Below are 22,498 nucleotides of genomic sequence, written 5' to 3'. Positions count from 1 at the left end.
GGCAGGCAGTCAGGGCTGACAACAAAGAACAGGAACCCAGCCAGCCTCTCCCGGGAGGATGCTGGAGACGGCACATTCCCGTTGGAGCCTTCCCGGCCCTGGAGTCTGAAGATATGCCCGGCCCAGCACGCGTTGGCAGATGCCAGACCCACGAGGCCTCGCGCAGCGGGAGACCCGACTCTGCAACGCCTTGTCCTTGCTCCAGGCTCTTCTAGTTCAGACTATTCGAGAAATCAGGAAGGAAGGAGCACGACGGTCCCCCAGCTCTCCGCTTGCTACACGCAGCTTAGTTCAGGCCGACGACTCCCCTCCTCTCACCTGTCCCCACGTTCCTTGGGCTCCTTCACATCCCAGCCCCTCCACATACTCCTTGCTCTTATGCCACAGAGCCTTTCCGTCTGGTTAGGACCCATAGGGAATGACCTCAGGTCTTTTCCAGATGTTCTCTCCATTCTGGTCCTGACGTTCCAGCAGCAGGCTGACACGTGGAGTGACATCTTAACCAATAAGTAGTCCAGAAGAGGGGTGTGGTTTGAGAGCGCCGACATCCCGGAGTGACGGCATCTGGCTGTCTGCCAGCATGTCTCTTGAGGGAGTACGTGTGCCCCTGGCCGTGCTGAATCCACACGCGTTGTCTCGTTGAGCCTCACCAGGTCCCTTCGACCACGGCCGAGTTCCCAGTAACTGGTGAGAAGGTGGACATGCCCGGTCATGTGGCACTGAGTCTGAGAGACTTGGGAGCCCACATTCCTGGCACTCGTCTCCTCCCTTGCATGCACCCGTTTGGAAGCTTCTGGTTTCTGTGATTAGTGTTAGGCTAAGGAACAAGTAGATGAATTCTGTTAAGGGTGTTTTTTGCCCGTGAACAGATAATTCTTTGTGTAATGGGAGAAATGGACTTAAAGCAGAAGACGTTCTGGTGCACATATGGAAGGGTTTGATTTGAAGCCGTCAGAATGGCAAACCCTGCAGTGGGTGCGAGCACCTTTCTGCTCATGGGGCAGACCTCTGAGAACAGACAACTGTGGGCAAGATGTGGATCCGGCTTTTTCTCTAGTTTCCTTCTGAGTCTAGAGGCAGAGGGTGCAGTGGGAGAGGCCCGGGCTTGGAGTCAGGCGCTCAGCAGCAGCTTCGCGTTGCCGCGGGGCCTGTCAGGTCGTGTGGGGCGTGGGGAGGGATGATGGACACGCGGCACTGGCCGGGGCTTAGAGTCGTTGTCCAGTAAATGCTGATTCCTCTGCCCCTGCCCGCTTCTCTCTGAGTCTGTGAATAAAAAGTGAAAGCTTCACGGGAATTCCCTGGCGGTCCAGCGGTTAGGACTTGGCTGTCACTGCCGAGGCTCCAGGTTCAATCCCTGATCGGGGAACTAAGATCCCACAAGCCTCGCGGTGTGGCCAAAAAGAAAAAGAAAAAAAGTGGAAGTTTTATAGACTCTTCCCCGAACGCTCCTGCCCACCGGAACCTTGTGCCTTCGGTCACATTACTCCTTGGTTGTAAGACCTCCGCTTCAGGGCTCCCAGCAGCGGGGTAGGGGGGACTCGCCACCTCCAGGGTGGAGTGAGTTAGAGCTCACTAGTTAGAGCTCCTGAAATGAGCCCAGATTGACCACTTTCACTTTCCACCTTTGGTCTCCGGATTCAAATGCTGAATGTGCGTGACTTACAAAGCTAAGGATACAAGGTGTTGCTATTGACAAAGCAGCCCCGGGTCCACGTGACGAGGCGTCTGGTGTCTGATGACAGCTGCCCATCTCCTCTGCCTTTCCTCTTTCCGGATTGTTAATGATAATTATCGTCAGCGTGTTCCCGGTGCCTTCAGGACAGGCGCTCTGATACGGGCTTTGATTCATTAGTTCGTTTAATCCTTTCGAGAGTAAGCAGCCTGGCACTGAGAGAAGTAGCGCCTCGGCCAAGCTCAGAAAATAGGTCCCACAGCGTCTGCAGGATGGTGCCGGGGTCCTCCCCTCCGAGGGCCAGCTCCGCCCCAGCGCCTCCAGCCGCCCCACGTCCCAGCCCGTCGTCTGGGCAGCTTTTCTCTCCGCCCAGGTTCTTGTCAGAATCTGGCTCCTCCAACTGCCCAAACGTGCAGTAGAGCCCGGCCGACCCAGAGAGCAGGGCAGTCACGTCTATCACTGCAGCCAGTGGTGACAGCAGAGACCACCGCTGCCACCCACGTGGGGCTCAGCCGCGGCTGGGCTCCAGTCAGAGCCGTGGGTTTCCTCCTCTGGTCCTCCCATGTCCTCACGTGCTGTCCCTCTCCCGGGGCGGGGCCAAGACTCGCACCCTGGCCTCCTGGCTCGACGCTGTGCGGCTTCTCCCACCCTCGGCTTCGGGTCAGCCTGTGGCTCAGGCAGCTGAGCCCCTGCCTGTGTGCACATGTGACGAGCCAGACCACCCGCCTTCTCTGGCGCAAGAGCGTGGGCCCCCAATTCAGGGTCACCTTTTAGCCGAGCCCATCCCTCTGGCCTGTTGGGGTGCTCTGCCGTCCAGCGTGCTAGCTGTCCCTGCAGGCTCCGTCTCATCTGCAGAGGTGATAAATACGCCTCATAATGTCATTGGAGTCATCGATAATGGTGTCAAGCAGGGCAAGCCCAGAGGGTTTGGAGCTGGGATTCTGCCCAAGCTTATCAGTCTCCGTGTTTGCAGGACACAGTCACGGCAGTTACAGAAACACGGAACTGTTGCCATGTGCACCCTGTATTTCTCCATCTTAACGTTTTCACAGAGAATTAGATTCTATAAAGCACCCTTCGTTTTACCTTCGCGCTACCCCTTGCATCCACGTGGAGGCCCTTTCTGACGTGTGAGGAATCTCAGCTTAGGGGAAGCTACTGACTGCAGGGTCGTCAGCTAGATGAGGGCCGGGCTGGGATTCCAACCAGCGCCGTCAGGGTCCTGCTGCCGCACCTCTTCCCCAACACCGCCACCTGCTGTGTGACGTCCAGGCCTGGCTCCTGACAGAACTTCCATAAAGGTCTCTGGCACTTGGACAGGCACTTCGGGGATCCTGACTCAGGGCATCGCTTTCAGACCTCGGCCATCTCTAAGCCTTGTCTCTGTCCCCCTTCCCGTTGTGGGCACCTTTCCGGGCAGCAGGTTGGTCATGGCATCTACATACTGATCGCCTGTGACCTGCACGGCCTGGCATCCGCCTGCCACCAGCTCTTCACTGGGTCTCGTTGTTAGGTGTGAGGCAGAGACCCACTTTTTCTCCGTCTCTGCGTACACAGAGCCACTCAGGAATTTTCTGGAATGATATCCACTGCCTCAGCAGGGCTCCCCTGGAGTGGAGTGTCTTCTGGGGCCCTGGGAGTTTTACAAACGCTAGAGTCGGTATGGTCCTAAGAAATCGCAAAGAAGGCATCCCTAAAACGGGCAGCCCATCGGCGTGCATCTCTGCCCAAACAGAATCCAGAGGTTAAGGAGCCCTGATGCACTTCCTTTTCCTTCGATGGCCGTAAAAGGTCTGATAGCTTGTTCCCCTTCAGTAGGCTAAATTATCGTCCCACACTGGCGGGTTCTGCCCCTGAACTACCTTGTTGCCTCAGGGGGACTGCTTGTCACCTTCTCCCTGGAGTTGTTGGTCACTCTCACTGTCATCTGAGAGCCCCCTGAACCCCCTCAGATTCTGTGCCTTTGCTTCATCCGTAAGGGCGAGGCAGGAGGGTAGAAACTTGGAGTCAGCCTCAAGCCTCGGAAGCCTTCGCTGTCTCCTTCCACAATCACTCAGAACCCAGGCTTTTCTTCCAGTCTGAGGGCTTGCTCCTGCTGCAGGGTCCTTGGGGCCTCAGTGTGGCCCTGGGTCATTTGCTTACAAGCAGAATTTTTCAGATTAGAGAAAGAAATATGCTTTACTGGTCTTCTGTCTTGTCTGTTTTAATTATACCACAAGAGAAAAATCCCTCACAAAAACGAACTGAAAGCCAGAGGCAAAGAGGTTTTTGATAAGTAAAAATTAAAATACTTTGATATTTCAGCCCAGGGTAAAATTGTACCACTTGATTTTTTTTTCCCCTAAAATGAGTATACTGCTTTTCCTGATTACAAAAATAATAATGTGTTTATTGTAAAAATTCGGGAAATAGAGAAGAGCTTAAAACTCATCTGATAAAAGCCCACAATCCAAGTTAATCCCAATTCACGTTTTTTGTGGCTCCTACTTTCTCTGCAGGTGTACACGTAGGATCTTTTTATGTCTGTAATGAGATTGAGCAAATCATGATTTTTTAAAACTGCTTTTTTCACTTGTCATCCAGCTGTTACTCTTACGATGCACTTTATCAGGGGTTCCAAAAGTCTTCGAGATCTGCTATAATGTGAATGTTGCTTCTGTACTGGAAATACTTCGTGTGGGGAACTTGCTCCTTGTGGTAAAAACTTACAGCACAGCGGTTAAGTGTGTACATCGTGGAGTCGGAAAGTTCTGGGCCCCGATCCCACCTCCTCCCTGGACGTGCTGTTTGACCTCCCTGCACCTCAGCTGCCGTGCCTGTGGTGCCTCCTTCGCAGGAGTGTTGAAGTGAATGAGTTAGATGCCTCTCAAGTGCTTACAGCAGCACCTGACGTAAGCAGGTGTCATGCACGTGCTAAGGATACAGTTATTGTTAAAGTCACAGAGCCAGCGTCAGTGGCTGTGCTTTGACGTGCTTTATGTGTAACTCCGTTAACCCCTGTCAGTGTTACTCGCTTATATGTTAATGTGTGTGGTGGACCCCGCTAACGTGGGCCACCGCTGTCGTCATCACCATCATCATCTACTCTTTAAATGTGGCCTGCAGGAAGTGTTCTAAAAGTCGGGAGGAATGTACTAGAGGTACATTTCCAGACCTTGGAGGAAGAGATTGCTTGTTCAGTGACTGTCTCGGATAACTGGATAACTCTTGGGAAGAAATAGTTAAATTCGCCACATCCTACCATAAGCCAGAACAAAATCTAGATAGAATTAAAGCAGTAGCAGAGGCTAAACGAAGATATCCTTGAATATTTTAAAAAGGCTCCGGTGAGGAAGACTTTTCTGAGCATGGTCCTGAAGCCGTAAAACATAAAAGAAATTATCGAGAGACTTGACAGTACATAAAAATGCAGTTTACCTAATGATAAAATGAAAAATTCTGTCCTGCAAAAGGATGCCATCAGCAGAAGCCTGTGTTAGAATGGCTTTTTACCTATAGGACGATCGTCTGTGAATTTATTGATAAAGCTGGGAGAAGGTCCTGAGATCGCTCTTCTCCAGTGGCCGTCCTAGCGGGCGTATTGATTTCCTAATTAGGCTGTGATTTCACCTCATTGGCAGTGAAAGTGGCATCTGCCTGTCCTGCTGGGTAATCCAGCCTGGTAACCAAGGGGGGGTTATCCAGCCTTCACTGCAAGGGAGTTCCCTGTGGTTAGATAAACTGATCTGTTGCCTGGTAACTACAGGATTACTCCGGTGGACGCGCAGGACGCCCATTTGAGAGGGGTTTGGGCGTTGGGAGGGCAGGGAGGGCAAGAACGTTGGCAAGTTTCTGGGAGAACTGCAGCTTGGCAGGAGAAGCCCATCGTGGGCTTGGGTTTAGAACGTTTCATCTTCCCATCTGTACTTTGCCTTTTCGGCACTGGGCCTCAGAACAGAGGAAAAGCAGGCAGCGAGCTGGCCAAGGGAAAGGTGGGTCCCGTTGGGGTGGCAGCTGACAGCAGGGGAAACCCCTGCAGGGTTGACCCCAAGGTTCTTCCTCCCGAGGAACAGGTCTGAGTCTGGAAGGCCGGAACCCCTGTTTGCTGTCTGGACCACCACTCAGAGTTTGAGTTTGGGTCCCAAGTTGGAAGTCCATTGACTAGAATTAAATCATAAAGTAGCTATAGGAAATGTTGAGGTCATAACCTCAAGGCAAGCAGGACCGTCTCCAAGCCCCGCTTTCTAACAGCATCCTCTGCCTCAGTCGGTGTGGACTCAAAGCCCCTTGACAGACATTCCTGATCGGTGGCATGACACACCCACCAGGGGTGACCTTCCACAGCCCCAGGGCCGGCTGAGTTTGCCTGGGAAGGGACAGATCTCACGTGGCTCAGAGGCAGACGAGAGCGGCGTGGGTGTGTGTACACACACCGGTGTGTCGCACGCCTCGGTGGGGTCCTTGGTGCTGGGTCTGGAGGCCCAGTGGTCTGAGCCCAGGCGCGCTGCCCAGCGCCTTCGGCTGGAAGCGGGACGCATCCCCAGTCCGCTTGCGCTGCCGGCAGCTAGTGCTCAGTCCCCCAGTTGAGACTCTGGTTACTTACCTTGCGTCAGCGGTGGCCGGAGCCGCCGTTGAAGTGCTAGGGCTTAGGCTGTTTTGACTGAAAGTTTGCATATTTTGAAACTCAGGTTGTTACATGTAAAATTATACACGATGTGAGCACCTGTCTTCAAACGAGGGGGGAGAGAAAGCGTTCCTTCCCGTCACAGCCTGTTCGCTCCGGCTGTCGTGTCACCTGGCTAAAAATAAACCGCAAGCACGGGAACTGACAGCCTTCCGTTTGGAACGAGTTTAGCGCGTTCCGCTGCAGGCCCGTCTCTTGCCGCTTCCCAGCCACGCGTGAGGCCCAACATGTGGACGGACCTCCCCCGGACACCAGGGCACACAGTCCACACGGGCAGGGTCTGGGGGGTTAGAACCGCTGCTGTGCACAGAAGGGTGACGCGGTCACCAGAGCCCCAGCCCCACCGTCAGGCCCCAGGGCCAGTCCTGGCTCCTGCGTGGCCTGGGGCGGGGGACAGGGAGGCGGAGGTTCGCTTGGCATCTCTGGGCTTCAGCTGCTCCGTTTTTAACGCTGATTGTCTGCAACCCACATGCCAGCCACCAGCCAGCACTCCGTATGTCTTACTCTCTTTAATTTTTACGCATCCTATGAACTTCGTTCCAAGTATCATCCCCATTTTTCAGATGAAGAAGCCTGTGTCACCCGTTCACCACGTCATTCAGCTAATGAGCGACAGAGCCGGGTTCCAGCCCAGGCACCTCCTTCACCCTTCAGCTCTCCCCTCACTCCTCCCTCTGTCATCTGGCCTCTGCCCGCATCGTCCTACTGAAACGTTTCAGTGAGACCACGAAGGCCTCCTCCACGTCAGATCGTGGTCATTTGTCACCCTCGACCCCGCTGGACCTTCCTGTCCTGCCCAATTGTTCCATCCGGGACCGGCTGCCTAGTGGGAGGAGCTCAGGCTTTGAGTCCATCGGCCCTGTGTTTGCATCTGGGCTTCTGCTCCTAGGAGCTGGATGGTCTTGGGGAGGTTACTTACCCTCCTCCAGTCTTGGTTTCCTTGTCTGTAAAATGAGATGGTAGCCATACCTGCCTCTCGGAGTGAAGATCAGATGTGGTAACGTAGAGCCCAGAGAGTCCTTCCCTGTGTATTTCTCATCCTTTCACCAAGTCCCGTCCCTGCCCTTGCACGTACTCTTGTTACCACAGTTGCCTAGCCCTTAAATACGGGGTCCTGTTGTCCCCTTGCCTCAAACCTTTTTCCCAACACAGGCTGGCTTTGCATTTCTCCCCGTTTGTCACGGTAGAAACTGTTGTGTGACTGACACGGATCTAGCCCCACCGTTGCTCGCACCCTGCCTTCTGCAGCGGGAGTGTAAAGAGATACGGTTGCTTTAACCTAGTTACAATGGTGTCCCTTTCTTAATCAGTTTACTAGCACGGTATTAGTCCTGTTGTTAAGTCCTGGGCTTTAAAGGAGTTCTGTTATGTTTATTTTTAGTCTGATTTATCTTCTGATTTTTACAGCAAAGGGAAATGCTGTAAATATAAGTAGCAGAGGGTAACATCTGGCTTTTGTAAGAACCCGAGACACTGCCACGTCAGTGTTGAAGGAATTGCAGGCAGAGCAAGATGGATTCTCTGGTAACGACTCTGTTGTTTTGGTTAGGATCCTGTCTTAAGAAACATTATTTTACTCTTCAGTTTTCATAATCATTTTTTCTGTGTACGACTAAACTTCTACAAGTTTCCCCCTCTGCTTTTCTAATCAAATTAATGATGAGGCTGCTGTCTTTTGAAAACAGTTAGCAGGATTCACCATCTGACATTGATTTTCAGTCTTGGGCATTTTCCCTGCGGGTTGGGGCAGGTGAGGACCTCCCTCCCATTCCTGGGGCCGCTGCCGTCCATTCCCGGTGCGGACACTGACCGGTCTGCCTAAGCACACCTGGGTTTGGGGTTTTGGGGGTCAGAAATAATTTACAAGAGTCTCTTCGGTGGGTGAAGAGGTGTCTGTGGCGGACACCCCAGCCCTCACTGTTTGGCCGCCAAGCCCGGTCCCCAGGAGGAGGCCAGTTGCTTTGAACTGCACGGGGAGGTGGGAGCCGAGGGGGACGTTCCCAGGAGCTGCTAGCGGGCACTGACTGCTGAGTTTCAAGGCGGGTTTTTCCCCTTCTTTTGGCAAACCGCTGTATCATACACCTCATTTGCCATCAGAGTGTGAGTGTGTTTTCGCTTTTTTTTTTCCCCATGAAAACAACACAGAGCAAAGCCTCACTTTTAAAAATGCCATGATATTTTGCCGCCGTTATGAGAATCTGTCAGCGCCGTATCTAATCTTCTGGTGCATAGACTATCAAAACAAGCGCCATTGGAGGGATTGTACTTCTGTTAATACAGAAATGTCAGCTCTGCAGTCTTGGAACCAGCTGCCAGCAGCCTCCTTCCAAATGGAAAAGAAAAAAGTAATAAAGTTTCCTTTCCCCTCTTCAGGCCTGACCTGCACAGGAAGACCCAGAGTAAACAGCGCCTTGCTGAAATCTTGCGTTCGGAATACTCCAGCGGGATGGAGACCAGCGTCACCAAGGTCAGAGAGCAAAACAAACGCGCAGGGCCCGGCAGCCGGCCTCGCAGCGCCGTCCGAAACCAGCGCCCAGCCTTGGCCGTGGGAACAAACTAAAGCCGAAAGCCTTGCGGAGGGACAGCGAGACTTCCCAGGAAGTAGTTTTAAGCTCTGCCCCCACGGGACTGGGCCTCGGTGGATCCCGGAGGCGGGTCCCGTTCTCCTCGGAGGAGCCTTGTGAGGATGAAGGGTGCCGCCCGCCCCCCGCAGACCCGGTGACCCGGTGCTGTGCCGAGACACGCTGCAGCCTGAGGGGTCAGGGGGGCGGGGGTCAGCACGGGATGGATCAGCCCCTAACCTGCCTTGTAGGCCTCTCTCGGATTTATTCCATCAGTGCCCGTAGACCGCATGGTGCCACCACGACTTCATGTAGAAGACTAACACCCTTCGCTGCAGCCGGGAAGGGGTTTGATCCCGCCTTGCAATGACGTTCTGAAGAAGTTTCACGGTTCACTTCAAGCTGCCCTCTCAACGCATATATTGGCCTGAATTTTGTAAAATGGGATTTTAAAAGCTGGATTGAATCGCTAAAAGAAGAGGAAAAAACCTATTTATCAGATCATCTTCTTGATGTACAGATGCTTTATTAAAAAGGACCAAAGGAGCATTTGGCGTGGGTCCCCAACGCCTCCAGGGGTCACATTTCCCGTGCGCAGGGGCTCTAAGCACCACGTCCCTTTCACATGCAATGCTCTCTCCTCCTTGTCCAGGGAAATTGTACTTTCTCAGGACTAATTGATTTACTGTTGCCTTTTTATTATTTGCCTTTGAAGTCAAAGGGCACCAGTGTCCTGAGCTTTTTCTCCCATCGAATCCCCTCTTGTCTTCCATAAAGGTCCTGGGGTCTGTATTGTGGCCCAGGCCACAGCTGCCCCTCCCCCATTGTGTTTCCTGGGAGGTTTGAAAGAGGACCCCCGGGGCGTATCGATTTCCCAATAAATGTAAGATTTGGACACGGGTAACTCCAGAGGGGTCCGAAGGAGAGGGGGGAAAGCCTCGGCACCTCTCTGTGCACTGGGCAGTGTCCTCTCCACTTTTCCTCCCGTCCTCAGCCCACCCCCGCACCCTGAAGTTACTGGCATGGGTGTCGAGGCCCCACTTCTGTAGCCCCTGCAGATCACATGACCTCAGGGGCCAAGGGGGGACCACGAGAGTTCCAAGGTGGGCTGTCTGTGGGGATCTCGGGGAGCGGGTCGGCGTCCCTGCATCCATCCCTCGGGCGTGAGGTGAGCCTCGGCTGGTACCACACCTGCAGGGACTCGTCGTAAGGGTGACTGTGAGCCTAGTAAGCCCCGGTCCCCTGCGGGAGGGAAAATGTGACCTCGCAGACCTGGCTGTCACATAGGAATTAAAAGGAACGGTTGGTGAAATCTGTAACAATGATAATAAATAAGTCAACCTGCAGCACAAGTCCTCCTGACTTTGGGCAAATCTCCACCTTTCTTTTATTTCCGTGTGTAATGGTCCACGTGATTTGGATGAGAAAAGGAGGGATCAAACTTTATAAACAAAACCCAGCTGTGTGAGAAACAGGATTAATGCCAGTGATCTAGGATGATCAAAGAGGAACCCTACTCTTTAATTTTTCCCCCCCCATAGTATTCATTCCATTAAAGCGGGAGTCTGCACTCCTGGGGCGGGGGCCGGCGGGGGGGCGGGGAGAAGTGCCAGAACTGTGCAAAGCATGTAAGTGACTGTAGTTCTGAGGTGGAAACTCACTCTTACTTTGCTGACACTTAGGTGAGCGTTTCTTGCCATAGGTGCTGTGTGGGCCTGTTTCTAAGTAGAATCAGTGTATTACCCCCAGTTAATAAAGAAACATGGATTTAGCAGATTTAGGGTTAATATTATCTAAATTTAAATAACCTTAAAATAAATCTCTGTCTTATTATGGCTCGTGACAGATTATACATTTCGGGCATCAGTTAGGCAAAGCTTTTAGCCTAATTCCACTGTACCTATTCTAATTTTGTGTGTATCTCCAATCGTGCCTCTTTTTCTAATTTCCCAAACTTACCTCTTTCTCTGTGTCATAAGCCTGATCCCCATGTTTAAAAGTCAGAGAATCTGGACATTTCATGGAATGTTGCAGCCTAAAGCTTTTTTCCCTCATGGGCTTGTAAAATGCTTTGTTTTCGAATCCTAGACATCTTCCTGTTTGCAACCCTTAGCGCTGCACATCTTCAGAGGGGGCCCCCCATTCTCACGCACTGAAGGGCAAAGAGCCCTTGGTGAGTGATTAAGGCAGCGCTGATGCAATGCAAACGGCATTTTCCACTCAGAGAAGCAGAGACAACCGAACCTCAGCAAAGGACATTTTGACAAAGCCCAGTGGATTCCTTTGATTTTTTTTTCCCCCTATGGTGAGGGGAGGAGAGATTTAGGGAAGAAAGGGGAGTAAATGAGAGCCCCTTAAGGCAGCTGGATCCAAACGGCTAGCGCCCTTGGTGTTGAGCACTTGAGCCCCTCAACGTAAAGTCAACGGAAGCCGTTAAAATCCAACCATCGCTTCCAGGAGACAGAAATGTAAGGCTTTCTTTCCACTGGAGAAGTTGCCCTGCTTGCGAAGGGCGCTCCACTGGTCTCGTTAAATGCCTGCATGACCGTGACGCCTTATCTCTTAATCTGCTCCACAGAGAAAAAGTTCGGAGCAAAGCCTTTCAGCGTGCTGGCGGCTGGGCACCCCTAAAATCAGCTCGACTTCTCGAAAATGCCCAGAAGCCTTGCAGCGAGACTGGTTGGGGACTCTCAACTTCTCCACTTTGTTGCCCCTGCCCCCGCGGAGTCTACGTTTATAAGTTGGGGGGAGGTGTCAGTGCAGGAGTAGAGACACCCCCTCTCAGTGCCTCTCCTATTGTCTTGCCTGCTGGGGGTCTCACGCAATTCATTCTTCCTTTTTTTCCCCCTTATTTTAAATGAGAGTTCACCCAGCCCCAGGGTTGGGAACCGGGAAACCGATTGAGCCTTCTAGATGGATGAAAGCCGAAGCCCACCTCACTGCAGAGGCTGTAAAGTTATTATCACAGATGGGAAGTGCAGGACAATTTAAAATACTGTAATTATAAACTTGTAGGGAAGTCTTGTTCTTCATTAATGTAAGATATGAAATCACCTCGGCGGTACAAGGACAATTACATAGTTGGGAATGTGTCTGTGATTTACACGGCCGCTGTGTAAATGTAAGGCTGGTTGCTCCAGTATATGTCCCTCACTTACACAAAATGAAAAGCACACCAGTGCAAGTTGTCCTTTGATAGATTTTTAATATGATTTTAAAGAGTTTTGTTTGGTCTCATTCTTATTCAATGAGATTAATTTAAAGCACTTATCCCCTGGGTTTAAGTCAATCCATGTAGGATTTGGGCAGGGTTTGTTGCATGGGGGGTTTTGTTTGCAGGAGGCTGTGAGAGACTCCTCTCCCACTTCATCAACCCTGAGTTGGGGACGGTCCCCCGTCACCCCCCACCCCAGCCAGAGCTGGGGATTTGCCGACCCCCATTCACATGCTAAAGAACTTGAAAGCCAAGGCGCTCCTTGACTTAATTAGCTGCTGTGCATTTTGCAAAATTAGAATAATACCCTCACCATCCCGGGAAAGAAAAGCGGTGGTGTGAGGGTGTTGGGCGGTGGGGAGGAAACAGTAGCAGGGTCCGGCGGTGGGGGGGTGGGGCTGGGGGGACGGGACGGTCAGCGTTTAAGCAGAACCCCACCCCTCCTGGCCAGGCCGTCCTCTCTGAGAGCAATCCTGCCGCAAAACTGGGGAGAGCTCGGCGTGCCGGCCCTCAAACTTCCCAGCCCTGGGCGGATCCTGGGAGTCTGAGCTGCAGGTGGTGTGTGGGCGGGGGAGCACCTGAGCCCACCTCCCCAGAGAGAACTGCCTGTGGAGGTGACCTTGGCCCTTTGAACGTGAACCGGAGGTCTGGAGTCTGGCTCAGAACTTAAAGCCCTCTCCTGAGACCCTTGGAGTCGCAGGCTGGGGCCCGGCGGCAGACGCTGGGACCTGGCTTCCCTCTGGGTCGCATCCCCAGCACAGTCCCCGCATGAAGGGGGGAGCGAGAAGATGCGAGAGTCGGGGGTTACCCGGTGCGGCGTCAGGTTCCCAGCGAAGGCTCGTCGGGTCCTACCCGGTGCGGGGGGCCGAGAGCCGCGTCGGCGAGCGCGAGCGGCCGGGGCGCGGGGCGGCCGGGGTTGGGGGGGCGGGGAGTAGCCTCGGAGCCCATCTGTCGCCCCCGCGGCCGGCGGCCCGGTCACCAGCTGCCGGCGCCCTTGTCGCGGCCAGATGAGCCGGCTCAGCGAGGGCACCGCAGCCCGGCCCGCAGCCCAGCCAGCCCGGGCGCTGACCCCCACCCCGGCCCCCGGGAGCGGCTGAGCGTCCAGCAACCAGATGGAGAGGCAGGGGCAGGTGGGGAGCGGCGTGCTCACCTCACCGTAGAGATGGGAAGACTGAGGCCAGGGAGGAGGGGAGACCCCTGCCCACGACCACAGCACCAAGGAAGAGAGGGAGACGAAAATACTTCCTTACTGAGGGTGGAAGGAGCCCGAGTCCCAGAAGGGGACAATGAATCTCAAGGAGGGATGGGGAAGAAGGGCCGAGCGCGGACCCACCGACGGAGCGCGGACAGGCGCCTGGTCATTTGTAAGAAGTTTATTTCGACATTTAAAAAAGAGAGAGAACCCGAGGGGCCTGGCTGCCCCCCGGACGGAGGCCGGAGATGGGGACTGGAGGTCGGGGTAGGTGGGCAAGTCCCCTGACCCCTTCCTGCCCCTCCTGGGAGGAGGGTGGGCACAGGCCACAAACTCACTGATTCACGGACACAGTCACGGGCTCATGGGTCACGAATAAATAACTTCATATACACTTTGCACACGGTATGTACAGCTCTGCCGTTGGCCCTGGAGCTGGGGGGAGGGGCGGGGGGAGGCTCCACACTCCCCTTCCCCTCCGCGTGTCAGGGCTGCGGGGAGAGGGCTTGGGGTACCGCCGGAGCGTGGAGGGGGAGTGGGAAAGGGCAGCATGGGGGTCGCCCACCTGCACCGGGGAGGGGCAAGGGGGCGCGGGTGGGGAGTGACGGGGGCGGGGCGTGGGGATGTGTGTACCCCCGGCGGTGGAAGTGGCTCCCTGATGGAGTGGCCGGGAGTGAGGACACCGAAGATGGCTAGGGAGACTCAGTCCCGGGGTCCGGGACGCAGAAGACTTGGCATTTGGCCCTTCTGGGGACACTGGGCTGGACGCCAGGGAGGGCCGGACCCAGGGCCCCTGGGAAGGGGCGTTGAAACCCCGCGCCCTCCCAGAGGCAGGCGGAAGGGGCCAGCGCGGAGCCCCGGAGCCGGGCCCGGGTGCTCCGCGGGCCGGCGGGCGGGCGCTTCACCGAGGCTGCGCGGCCCGCGGGAGGACGCCGGCCAGCGGGGGCAGCGGCGGGGGCGGCTCGCTGGCGCCCTGGAGTCCGTGGATGAGGATGCGGGGCACCAGAGGTCTCTGCAGGGCGGGCGGCGGCGCGCTGGGCCCGCGGTACAGATACAGCGCGGCGCCGGGATCCAGGTTGGAAACCAGACTCTGCGGGTAGAAATAAGGCGACGGGAACATCCGCTGGAGCGCTGAGTAATTGCCTGCCTCCGCCAGCAGCTCCAACCCGACGGCCGTCTGTCGCTTCCATTTAGTCCTAGGGACCGAAGTAAACGCGTAAGGCGGGGTCAGAACTGTGGCGCCGGGAGACCCCTGCCCCTCACGAGTGCCCCAGAGCGCCTGCAGGGACACCAAAGGGGTCACACTATAATTGGTTAATAAATAACGGGCCGCCAGGCACCGTCTATAGCGGGTTACATGCATCGGCTCCTTTAATCTCCCACCGGCCTTCCATGGCTGTTAACCCCACTTACTGATAAGAAAACTGAGGCGCGGGCCAGTTTTCAAGATAGCCTAGGAAGAGGAGACCCTGGGTTCTAAGCCCGGGGTCTGACCTCTCCACACTCTGCTCAGGGCATCGCAGTCTGGGCGCTTGGAGCGGGGGTGTGGATGCTCCTGGGGAGGCCTGAGGAAGGCGAGATCGCCTTGGACAGGAAGGCGGGGGCGCGGGGATCGGTTCGCTAGCCGTTGGAGGGGACTCAGTTGATCCTCCCAGCGGCACAGCCGGCCCGGCGGAGGCCAGCACAGCCGCGGTACCCCAGTTGGCGGCGCCTCTGCGGAAGCCCGCGGGCCAGAGACGGCGACAGGAGAGGATGTGCGCGCGCTCTCTCCGCCGCGCGGCCGCGTCCGCGGCAGTCCGCACGCAGATCCGAGGCTTCGGGCGAGCCCTGCAGTCTGTCTGGTGCCGAAGCCGGGAGGCTACCAGCAGAGGGTCGGCTGGGGGTGGGAGAAGGCAAGAAAGCCGAGGCCACACTGGCTGCCAGGGCTGCGGCCGGACTCCTGGGCGCACCTGGCCGGCGAGGCGGTCCCACTGAGTCGGACTCAGCCACACCAGCCCCGTTTCCCTGCCTGAATTATTCACATCATCATAATTGTGTAATTACTGTAACGGGCCTTAATTATTGATGCCCGGAGCAGTAATCAGGTATTTATTATTAATGGGGCAGCGTGTTCTGAGGCTTGTTTATGGAAAGCACCGTTCCGGCCTCCGCTAAGCGTGTGTGGGTGACTGTGGTGTATGTGTGTTTGTATTACTGAGTCGCGTCGATGTGAGTGTGTGACTGTGGGTTGAGTGTGTGGCTGTATGTGTGTGTTTTGTACCTGTTTGTGTATCTCTTCATCCTGTGACTGTGTTGGGGAGGGAGATTAGGAAATACCAGGTTCAAGACCCGTGCCCAACACCAGTTTCCCGGCTCCCCAGTCCCCAAGAAGCTAGGGCTGGGCCCCTTCCCTCCTTGCATTTCGGGGCTAGAAAGGCTGAGGAGGCCAGAAGAATCCCTCCGGGAGAGCTCAGAGCCACGCCCTGCCCCCCAGCAGCTGCCCGGGCTGGATGGGGGTGGTAGGACGTGGCTAGGGTGGGGAGGCTTGGACCTCCAGTGGCCCACATGTCTGTCTGTCCACCTGATCGACTCTAGTCCTGTCTCTCTCCCTCACCGTGGACTTCGGGCAAGGCCTCCGCTCTCTGAGTCCTCAGTTTCCCTAGTTTTACAGAACGGGGAAAGCTCAGGGGCCCTCCCTCGGCACATCAGATCATGTACTGGTGGGTCCCCTGGAGGGGCAGGGAGGAGAGCGGAGGGGGCCCTTTCCACCCTGTCGCGCGCAGCCGGGCCTCACCTGCGGTTCTGGTACCAGGTCTTGACCTGCGTGTCGGTGAGGTTGAGCGAGGCTGCGAGCTCCATGCGGTCCTGCACGCTCAGGTACTTCTGCCTCTCAAAGCTGCGCTCCAGCTGCGCCAGCTGATGGTCGGTGAAGGCCGTGCGTGCCTTGCGTGGCTTTTTCAGGCGCACCGGGGGACTGTCCCTCGAGCTGGAGATCTCCCGGTCGCCCTCCTCCTTCACTGTGGAGACACAGCCGCGCGTCAGGGCCCGGCCTCGCCGCCTTGCCGCCCCAGCCTGCGGCCCGTCACAGTCGGTCGTGTAAATGTGGCTCCCGGTCCCATGGAGCCGCGGCAGAGCAGCTCAGAGCTGGGACCTCCCAGCCACCAGACAGAGGAAGACTGACACCTCCGGGGAGAAGTAACCCAAAGCCGAGAGAGAACTCAACCCCGCTCCCGCGTTGCGCCGGCGCTCCCTGAAGGGATTAACGGGATCCACCAAGTGGACCTGACAGGGGAGGGGAGAGGAGGGGAGGGGACCCAGGGGTTCCAAACCGGTGGGCTGTGCGGATGCGTGCTCAGGGGTGCAGGACTGTGCCCCGATCCCCTGGCTGCATCCAGGCCAGGAAGGGAGGAAGCTGAGGGCTGGAGTCTGGGGGAGAAAAACCCTCGTGGAGGGACAAAAACCCGTTCACCCTGGAGCGGACCGTGGTCCTGAAGAACAAATAATTGCACCCACATCTCGCCTGGCCCCTGCACGGGTGTGAATCTATAGAGATGGTCCCCCCCGTTTCTTAAACTACAAACAGCGCACAGCACGGAAGGCGAATCGCCGGGGCGCCCAGATCTGGAAGCACGAAGCGCTTGGAAAAATAAGCCACCCGTTTGCCCCTCGGATGCTCACGTCGCGGAGGTCTGTGTTTCCTTGTCAATACGATGCCTACTGTGGCTGTCTTGTGTTTCCCCCCACCCCGCGTCGGTCAGGACACCCCAGCAGGATCCTTGCTCCTGAGTCGCAAGGATGGGACCGAACAATGTGGTTTCTTTCTTCCCCAACACTTTCCTTTGGGGTTGACAGCACTGCAAATGCACACTTGATCAAACAAGCTCACTGACCTCCCTCCTTCTCCCCCTAAAGCAATGATATGACCAGAGACCACCTCCCCAAAATTGGCAGTGGGGTTTGGGGCTTCCCTTCCTCTTTTCCTCTCTATATTTTCCTCTATGCTGAGTTTCATTGAGCATGGCGTTTGCAGTGACAGGGTTCAGCTGAATGTGAGTTGATTTCTCTCTGTAGGAAACAATAATCCGGTTAATTGAGCCACTAGGGAGTCAGACTTTTCAACCGGAAGGGCAGCGGTTGGAGGCCAGGAGGGCGCCGGGCGCCGGGTGCACCCAGGCGGGTGAGAAACGGGGGCCCCTGCCTGCCTCCTGCCTCGTCCAGGCCAGTGCGCAGGCCTCTCCCTGCCCTCCTAGGCTCGGGCCACGTTGGGGCACGGCTGCCTCAGGAGCTGGGGATGTGTTGGGATGGGGTGGGGGGGACGTGAGTTCTGTCTATTATGCTAGGCAGGTAAAGTTTAAACAAGTTCAAGGAAACAATTATCCAAACCTCAAACTTGATACTGTGGAAACCTTACTTTTTGACCTGATCGTCTGGACTGACTATTTTGGAAAATCCCCCATTTCTCAGCGCTGAGCTCCCAGGTCGGGGGTGGGGTGAGGGTTGAGTTTGGGCTTTTTCTCTAATCCCTCTCCGGCACAGGCTGGAGCCTTCAGATATGCACTCGCCGCTGTCCAGCCTCAGCCTCCGAAACAGGCTCAGCCCAGATCTCAATGCCTCAGAGTTCGAGGCCCACTGACCCTGCTGGGAGCAAAGCGCCGGTTTCATTTCTCCACGGATATCAGCTCTGGCTGGAAGGCTGCGCGCGCACCAGACCGCCTTACTTCAAAGCCCAGCTTCTTTAAACGTTATGCCGAGGAAGCTTTGATACCAGAAACTCGGGATGGGACTGACCTTCCCTCCGTGCCCTCTTTGGAGGAAACGACTCTTAGCTTGTTAGGTGGACAGGGGAATCGCTTAGATGCCCACCCCATGTGTCTGTCTCTCGGCAAGATTTCCTAACGTGGGTCCTGAAAAAGTCGCTTCCACCTTTGAGAAATGCTCCAGACACTGTCTCGGTGGTGGGTATTCTGCTCCCTCTTCACCCCGCGGCTTTGGTGGTGCAAAGGCAGCGGTGCCTAGGGGTAGGGGAGACCTTCCTCTGTCCTCAGCGCCAAACCTACTTAAGCCATATGTGGACAGCTGGCCCTCATCACCTCCCTGATCAGATATCATCAGGCACAAGAGAAGAAAATTGATATTCCAATTATCTTAAACGAAACCTCTCCGCAAAATCCCACCTACGGACAAGAAAATAAAAGGAGACAAGAGCCAAACCCTTTCACAGCACCGGCACCAGACACAAGCATGCAGGGCTTTGGGCGGGGGGAGGTCTCGCCTGTTACTCTAGACATAAAACTGGAGTGTTGTGGCTGAGAAGTATAAAGAATAAGATATGATGTTATACATATATATTTACATTGCCTCCCTTGCTTACCCCTCCTGCCCACCCCGCACCGCACCTGTCTTTCTCCGGGGCAAGTTTCCTTTGCCTCTCTAAACAGGCCGTGATCGGGGGGAGCAAGGGTCGCTGGACCACATGCGTCTGGACCTCCGTCCTGGGGTCCTGGGTGCTCTAGCCCAAGCTGCCCGTCTTCTAGGCGTGACTGGCCCAGTGAGGCTGGTGGAGGTTCCACCAGTTTTGTGGGGAAGCGGAGGGAGTGAGATGTGGAGTGGGGCCCCAAATGGGTTTCGATCTGAGGTCAGGGCATGTCCACAAACGAATTCTCAGTTGGGAAGAGAGTGTTAAATGAACCTTCCGAAATTTTTGTGAAGACTTAATGCGAGTATAGACCAGGAGGTGTAGGGCCCCCAAGACAATAAAGAAGTAGCCTTTATAGGGAAGTTTTATCTCATGGAAAGGGTTCTGGGAATTAATTATAAGGCTGAAAGAGCTCTGAACAGCCTCTGTCAGCCCCCCATCTTCTGCTGGGTGGGGACACAGGGTCTCTCCCTTGAAGTCCTGACACTCCTTCCCTTCCTGCCTCCCGACTGACTTCTTCCTAAGAAAGAACTTTCCGCCTCTGGCCTTACCAAAGACCTAAAGTGAAGGCAGTGGGCGGGGGCGAGAAACAAAATTAGGGAATTCTTTCTCTCCTTCTTCTCTTCCTTTTTTCCTTTCTTCCTTCTTCCTTTCCCCTTTCATCTTAATCCTGATCTCAGCTCCCTGGTTAAGACGGGATGGAAAGGAAACAACAACAATGGAAAGATTCATGGAGGTGAAAAGGCAAGTACAGGGGAAGCAACCCCAGGATAGGCTGGGCGCCGGGCAATCTCTGGGTCCCACACACAGAACCTGAAGTTGATTGCTTAATGCACTTAAAATCAAATCCAGCGAGAACAGTTGGGTGGGTGCAGAGACCTCCCCTCTCAAAGAGACCTCTGAACCCGCTCCGTGCTCGTAAGCCGCCTGGCTGCTCTGTCTACTTTGAAGGGAGCGTTTCTTTTGCATGATTCCCGGGCCCAGATCACACCGGGGCCAACGGGAGGGAAAGCTCAATTCCCCTCCCCCTCTGGAAATTCAAATTAAAGGGTGGAAAATTCTGACTGTTCTCAGGGCTCCAGCTGAAATTTCCTGCTAGGTTTTCACCCTTATAAAAGGGGGTTCAAGCAGAACCCTTTGGGTCTTCCGTTGCTTCTGCAAGGTCTTTTCCCAGAGAGCCACTGGCCTGATAGGAACTTGCTTCTGCCCACCAGTGGGTTGGGGAGTCCACCGAAGTTTGGAAAGTTTGTGCGTTTTGGGGAATCTCTCCTGGGGCGCACAGCGTCCCTCTCCTCACTCTCTCCGCTGGACTCTTTGTTGCTCAAAAGCATAACCACAGGGCCGACTGAAAGGCTCAGACAAGACCGACTGCTGAGCCTGGGCCCTGGGGGCAGCTCCGAGTGCATATGTGTATGTCCCCACGTGTGTGCACTCCTGTTTTGGTACCAGTGTTCAGAAATACAGCATCTCCCCCCCGCAAGTTTTCAACTCCCGTTTTCTTACCTTTATACTCAGAGTCCGATGAGGCGTTGCTGCTACTTCTGTCCAGCTTTTCTCTAAAGTCCTCCCCAGCCTTGGCCGCAAGACGGCCCCCAGGCTCAGGAGCGGCTGGCTGCCCGCTGCTAGAGTAGGGTGCACAGGCCGCGAGTGGTTTGCAGTCAGCAAGGATGTCCCTGATCAGAAAGGAGGAGGTCACGGTGCGAGACTGGGCTGGGGCTGAGAGCTGCCCAGGCTGCAGGTGGGAGTCCAAACCTGGGCCCGAAGCCCCGCCAGGCCGTGGGGCGCCCGTCTCCAAACAGTCCCTTCCTGGCGAGGCTGGTGAAGAGCAGTCGCTGCTGCTCTCCGAGCGCGGACTCAGCTCCAGGGGCGAGCGGCAGTCCCCGAGCAAGGGGTCCCCCTTGGGAAGGGCGGGGCTGCCCGCTCGGTGGGAGAGAATGGAGTCGATCCCAAAGCCATTGGAGCCTTCCATAGCCAAGCTGCGACCTGTCCTCCCCAAAAGCTCCCCACCCCCCCCAACCCCAGCCGCCGCTGCCCCTGCCCCTAGCTGCGGGCTGGCATGGGGAAGGCGGGCAGGGAGCCTGCGGGCACCTTGGATGGAGTTCAGCCTTGGGGGAGCCCGGGAGCTCTGGGCCAACCTCCTCTGCGCATTAGATCCAAAAGGGCTCAGCGCGTCTTCTGCAGCATCGCGCGGAGCCGCCGAGCCGAGGGGGGTGGTGGGAGTGTCAGGGAGAAATGGGAGGGAGGGTGCGCCAAGTTGGGGAGAGCAAAGGGGGAGACGGACGGCCTGAGCTCCCCTTTGGCACAGAAGAGATGCGAGGACGTTGGAATCTAAATAAAGAAGGGCTTTTAAAAAATCCAAACTGCACGCTTCCTCCAGGCGAGCGGTGGCCGAGGGCAGCGGGGTCAGCACCGCGGATAGCAGCGGGCCCGAGCCGCGCTACCAGCCGGGGGAACGGAGCGCACCTGGCGGCGTCAGCACCGCGGATAGCGGCGACGGCGGCCCTCGGCGCATGACGCTCCCCACCTGGCCGGGGAGGTCCTCTCTCCGCGCTCGCACCGCTCCTGGGGCCCGTCAGCACCGTGGACAGCACCTCCCGGCTCCGCTGTTGCAGCTCGCAGCCCGTCCTCCGCGCGCGCCTTCGCCTCCCCCCCTTCCTTTAAAAAATGAACTTGTGTCACTTTTACTTTGGGGCTAGGGTTTTTTTTTTTTTCGTTTCTTTTTTTTCGTTGTTTTTTTTTTTTTAAAGGGGACTCGCCCACGTGTCCCCGGAGTGATGACGCTGATTGGCTCCGGCCGATTTTGGGGGTGATGTCACGGCTCCACAAGCCGCTGCCCGATTCCTTTCGGTTTGATTAAAAGAGACACTGAATTAATTACAGCACGGACCCAACTGTTTACCGGCGATTTCCACACGGTTTGCTTTCATTAGGTCGGTGATGAGGCTCCTAATGAGGGTGATTAGCTCAAGGGGGGGACAGGCTGGCGGGGAGGGGTCCAGAGCCCGGCTGCCGCTACCGTTGGGTTGGAATGTGAGGTTTTTTTTAAGTTTTCCCCTACACTTTCCTACAGTTATTCAAATCATTCGTCCTCCAGGCTGTCAAAGATCCCTTTTCTACCTCCACCCACCCCTCCACCCCGCCGTTTTCTCTTCCTTCAGCAACAGAAAGGGACTAAATCCAGCAGAAAAAGACCTGTGTGTGTGGAGAAGATAGTTTAATTTGTTATGTTGTTTTAGGGCGTTTCCGTCGGGGTCTACATGTCTTTCGTGCAGGAAAATTTGCAGCCCTCTCTCTGACCTCTTTGGACCCCGCGGACCTGGCAGGGGTGGGGAAAGCTCGGTGTCTGCACCTAGAAGGAGCCAGAACGATGGCTTCGCTGTGGGGCGAGGGTGGAAAACGTGGGCATGTCGTGTCTGGGACGTTAGGGGGACCCTGAGAAATCCCCGTGGCCCGAGAGAGACAGCGCAACGGACCCCAACCCAGCCGATAGCCTCTCCTGTGGCGCGTGTCCCGGGTTCGGGTGTTTTTGTACCTCTGAACAGGAACACGCGAGAGCTTCTGAGCGCGAGTGTAGACATCTGCAAACGGCTTCTCATTTCGCACGGAGCCGGAGCTCGCCCGAGGATTTATTTTCAAAGCAGCGCTGGAAACACGGTCTTTTCACTGTGAATAACTCTCCCCGCACCCTCCCCGACTCCTCCACGATGCTCTAGTTCTGTGCCTTTCAGGGTTCGGCCTCCGGTGCCGGGGCGCAGGGCGGCGGGCAGATCTGAAGCACGTCCGGGGCCTGGATCCTCTCGA

General features: G+C 55.8%; 2 protein-coding genes across 3 annotated transcripts in view; one reads left to right on the top strand and one right to left on the bottom strand.

Moving 5' to 3' along the window:
• The window catches only part of DDX31 (DEAD-box helicase 31), a 74,010-nt gene extending 63,558 nt beyond the window's left edge, over positions 1 to 10,452 (top strand). Inside the window, exon 19 of one of the 2 annotated variants that reach the window (XR_013829204.1) lies at positions 8,709 to 8,842. Coding sequence is in view for 1 of the 2 variants with exons in the window: in XM_079927725.1 (XP_079783851.1) it covers positions 8,709 to 8,895 (187 nt within the window). In the remaining variant the exon portion in view is untranslated. Of the gene's footprint in view, positions 1 to 8,708 lie in introns of both variants that reach the window. The other variant, XM_079927725.1, reaches the window with a different exon arrangement.
• A 3,551-nt stretch (positions 10,453 to 14,003) lies between these two features.
• Positions 14,004 to 20,666, bottom strand: BARHL1 (BarH like homeobox 1; the record flags this gene model as incomplete). The annotated part of the gene is made up of 3 exons (XM_079926978.1): positions 14,004 to 14,498; positions 16,076 to 16,298; positions 20,201 to 20,666. The coding sequence occupies 3 exons, from the start codon at positions 20,664 to 20,666 to the stop codon at positions 14,204 to 14,206; spliced, it is 984 nt and encodes a 327-aa protein (XP_079783104.1). The 3' UTR covers positions 14,004 to 14,203.
• Positions 20,667 to 22,498: the final 1,832 nt, after the last annotated feature.

The sequence above is a fragment of the Stenella coeruleoalba genome, assembly GCF_951394435.1.
Source record: "Stenella coeruleoalba genome assembly, chromosome: 7".
In the NCBI taxonomy this organism is placed as follows: domain Eukaryota; kingdom Metazoa; phylum Chordata; class Mammalia; order Artiodactyla; family Delphinidae; genus Stenella; species Stenella coeruleoalba.
This window is presented reverse-complemented; position numbering and strand designations above follow the sequence as displayed.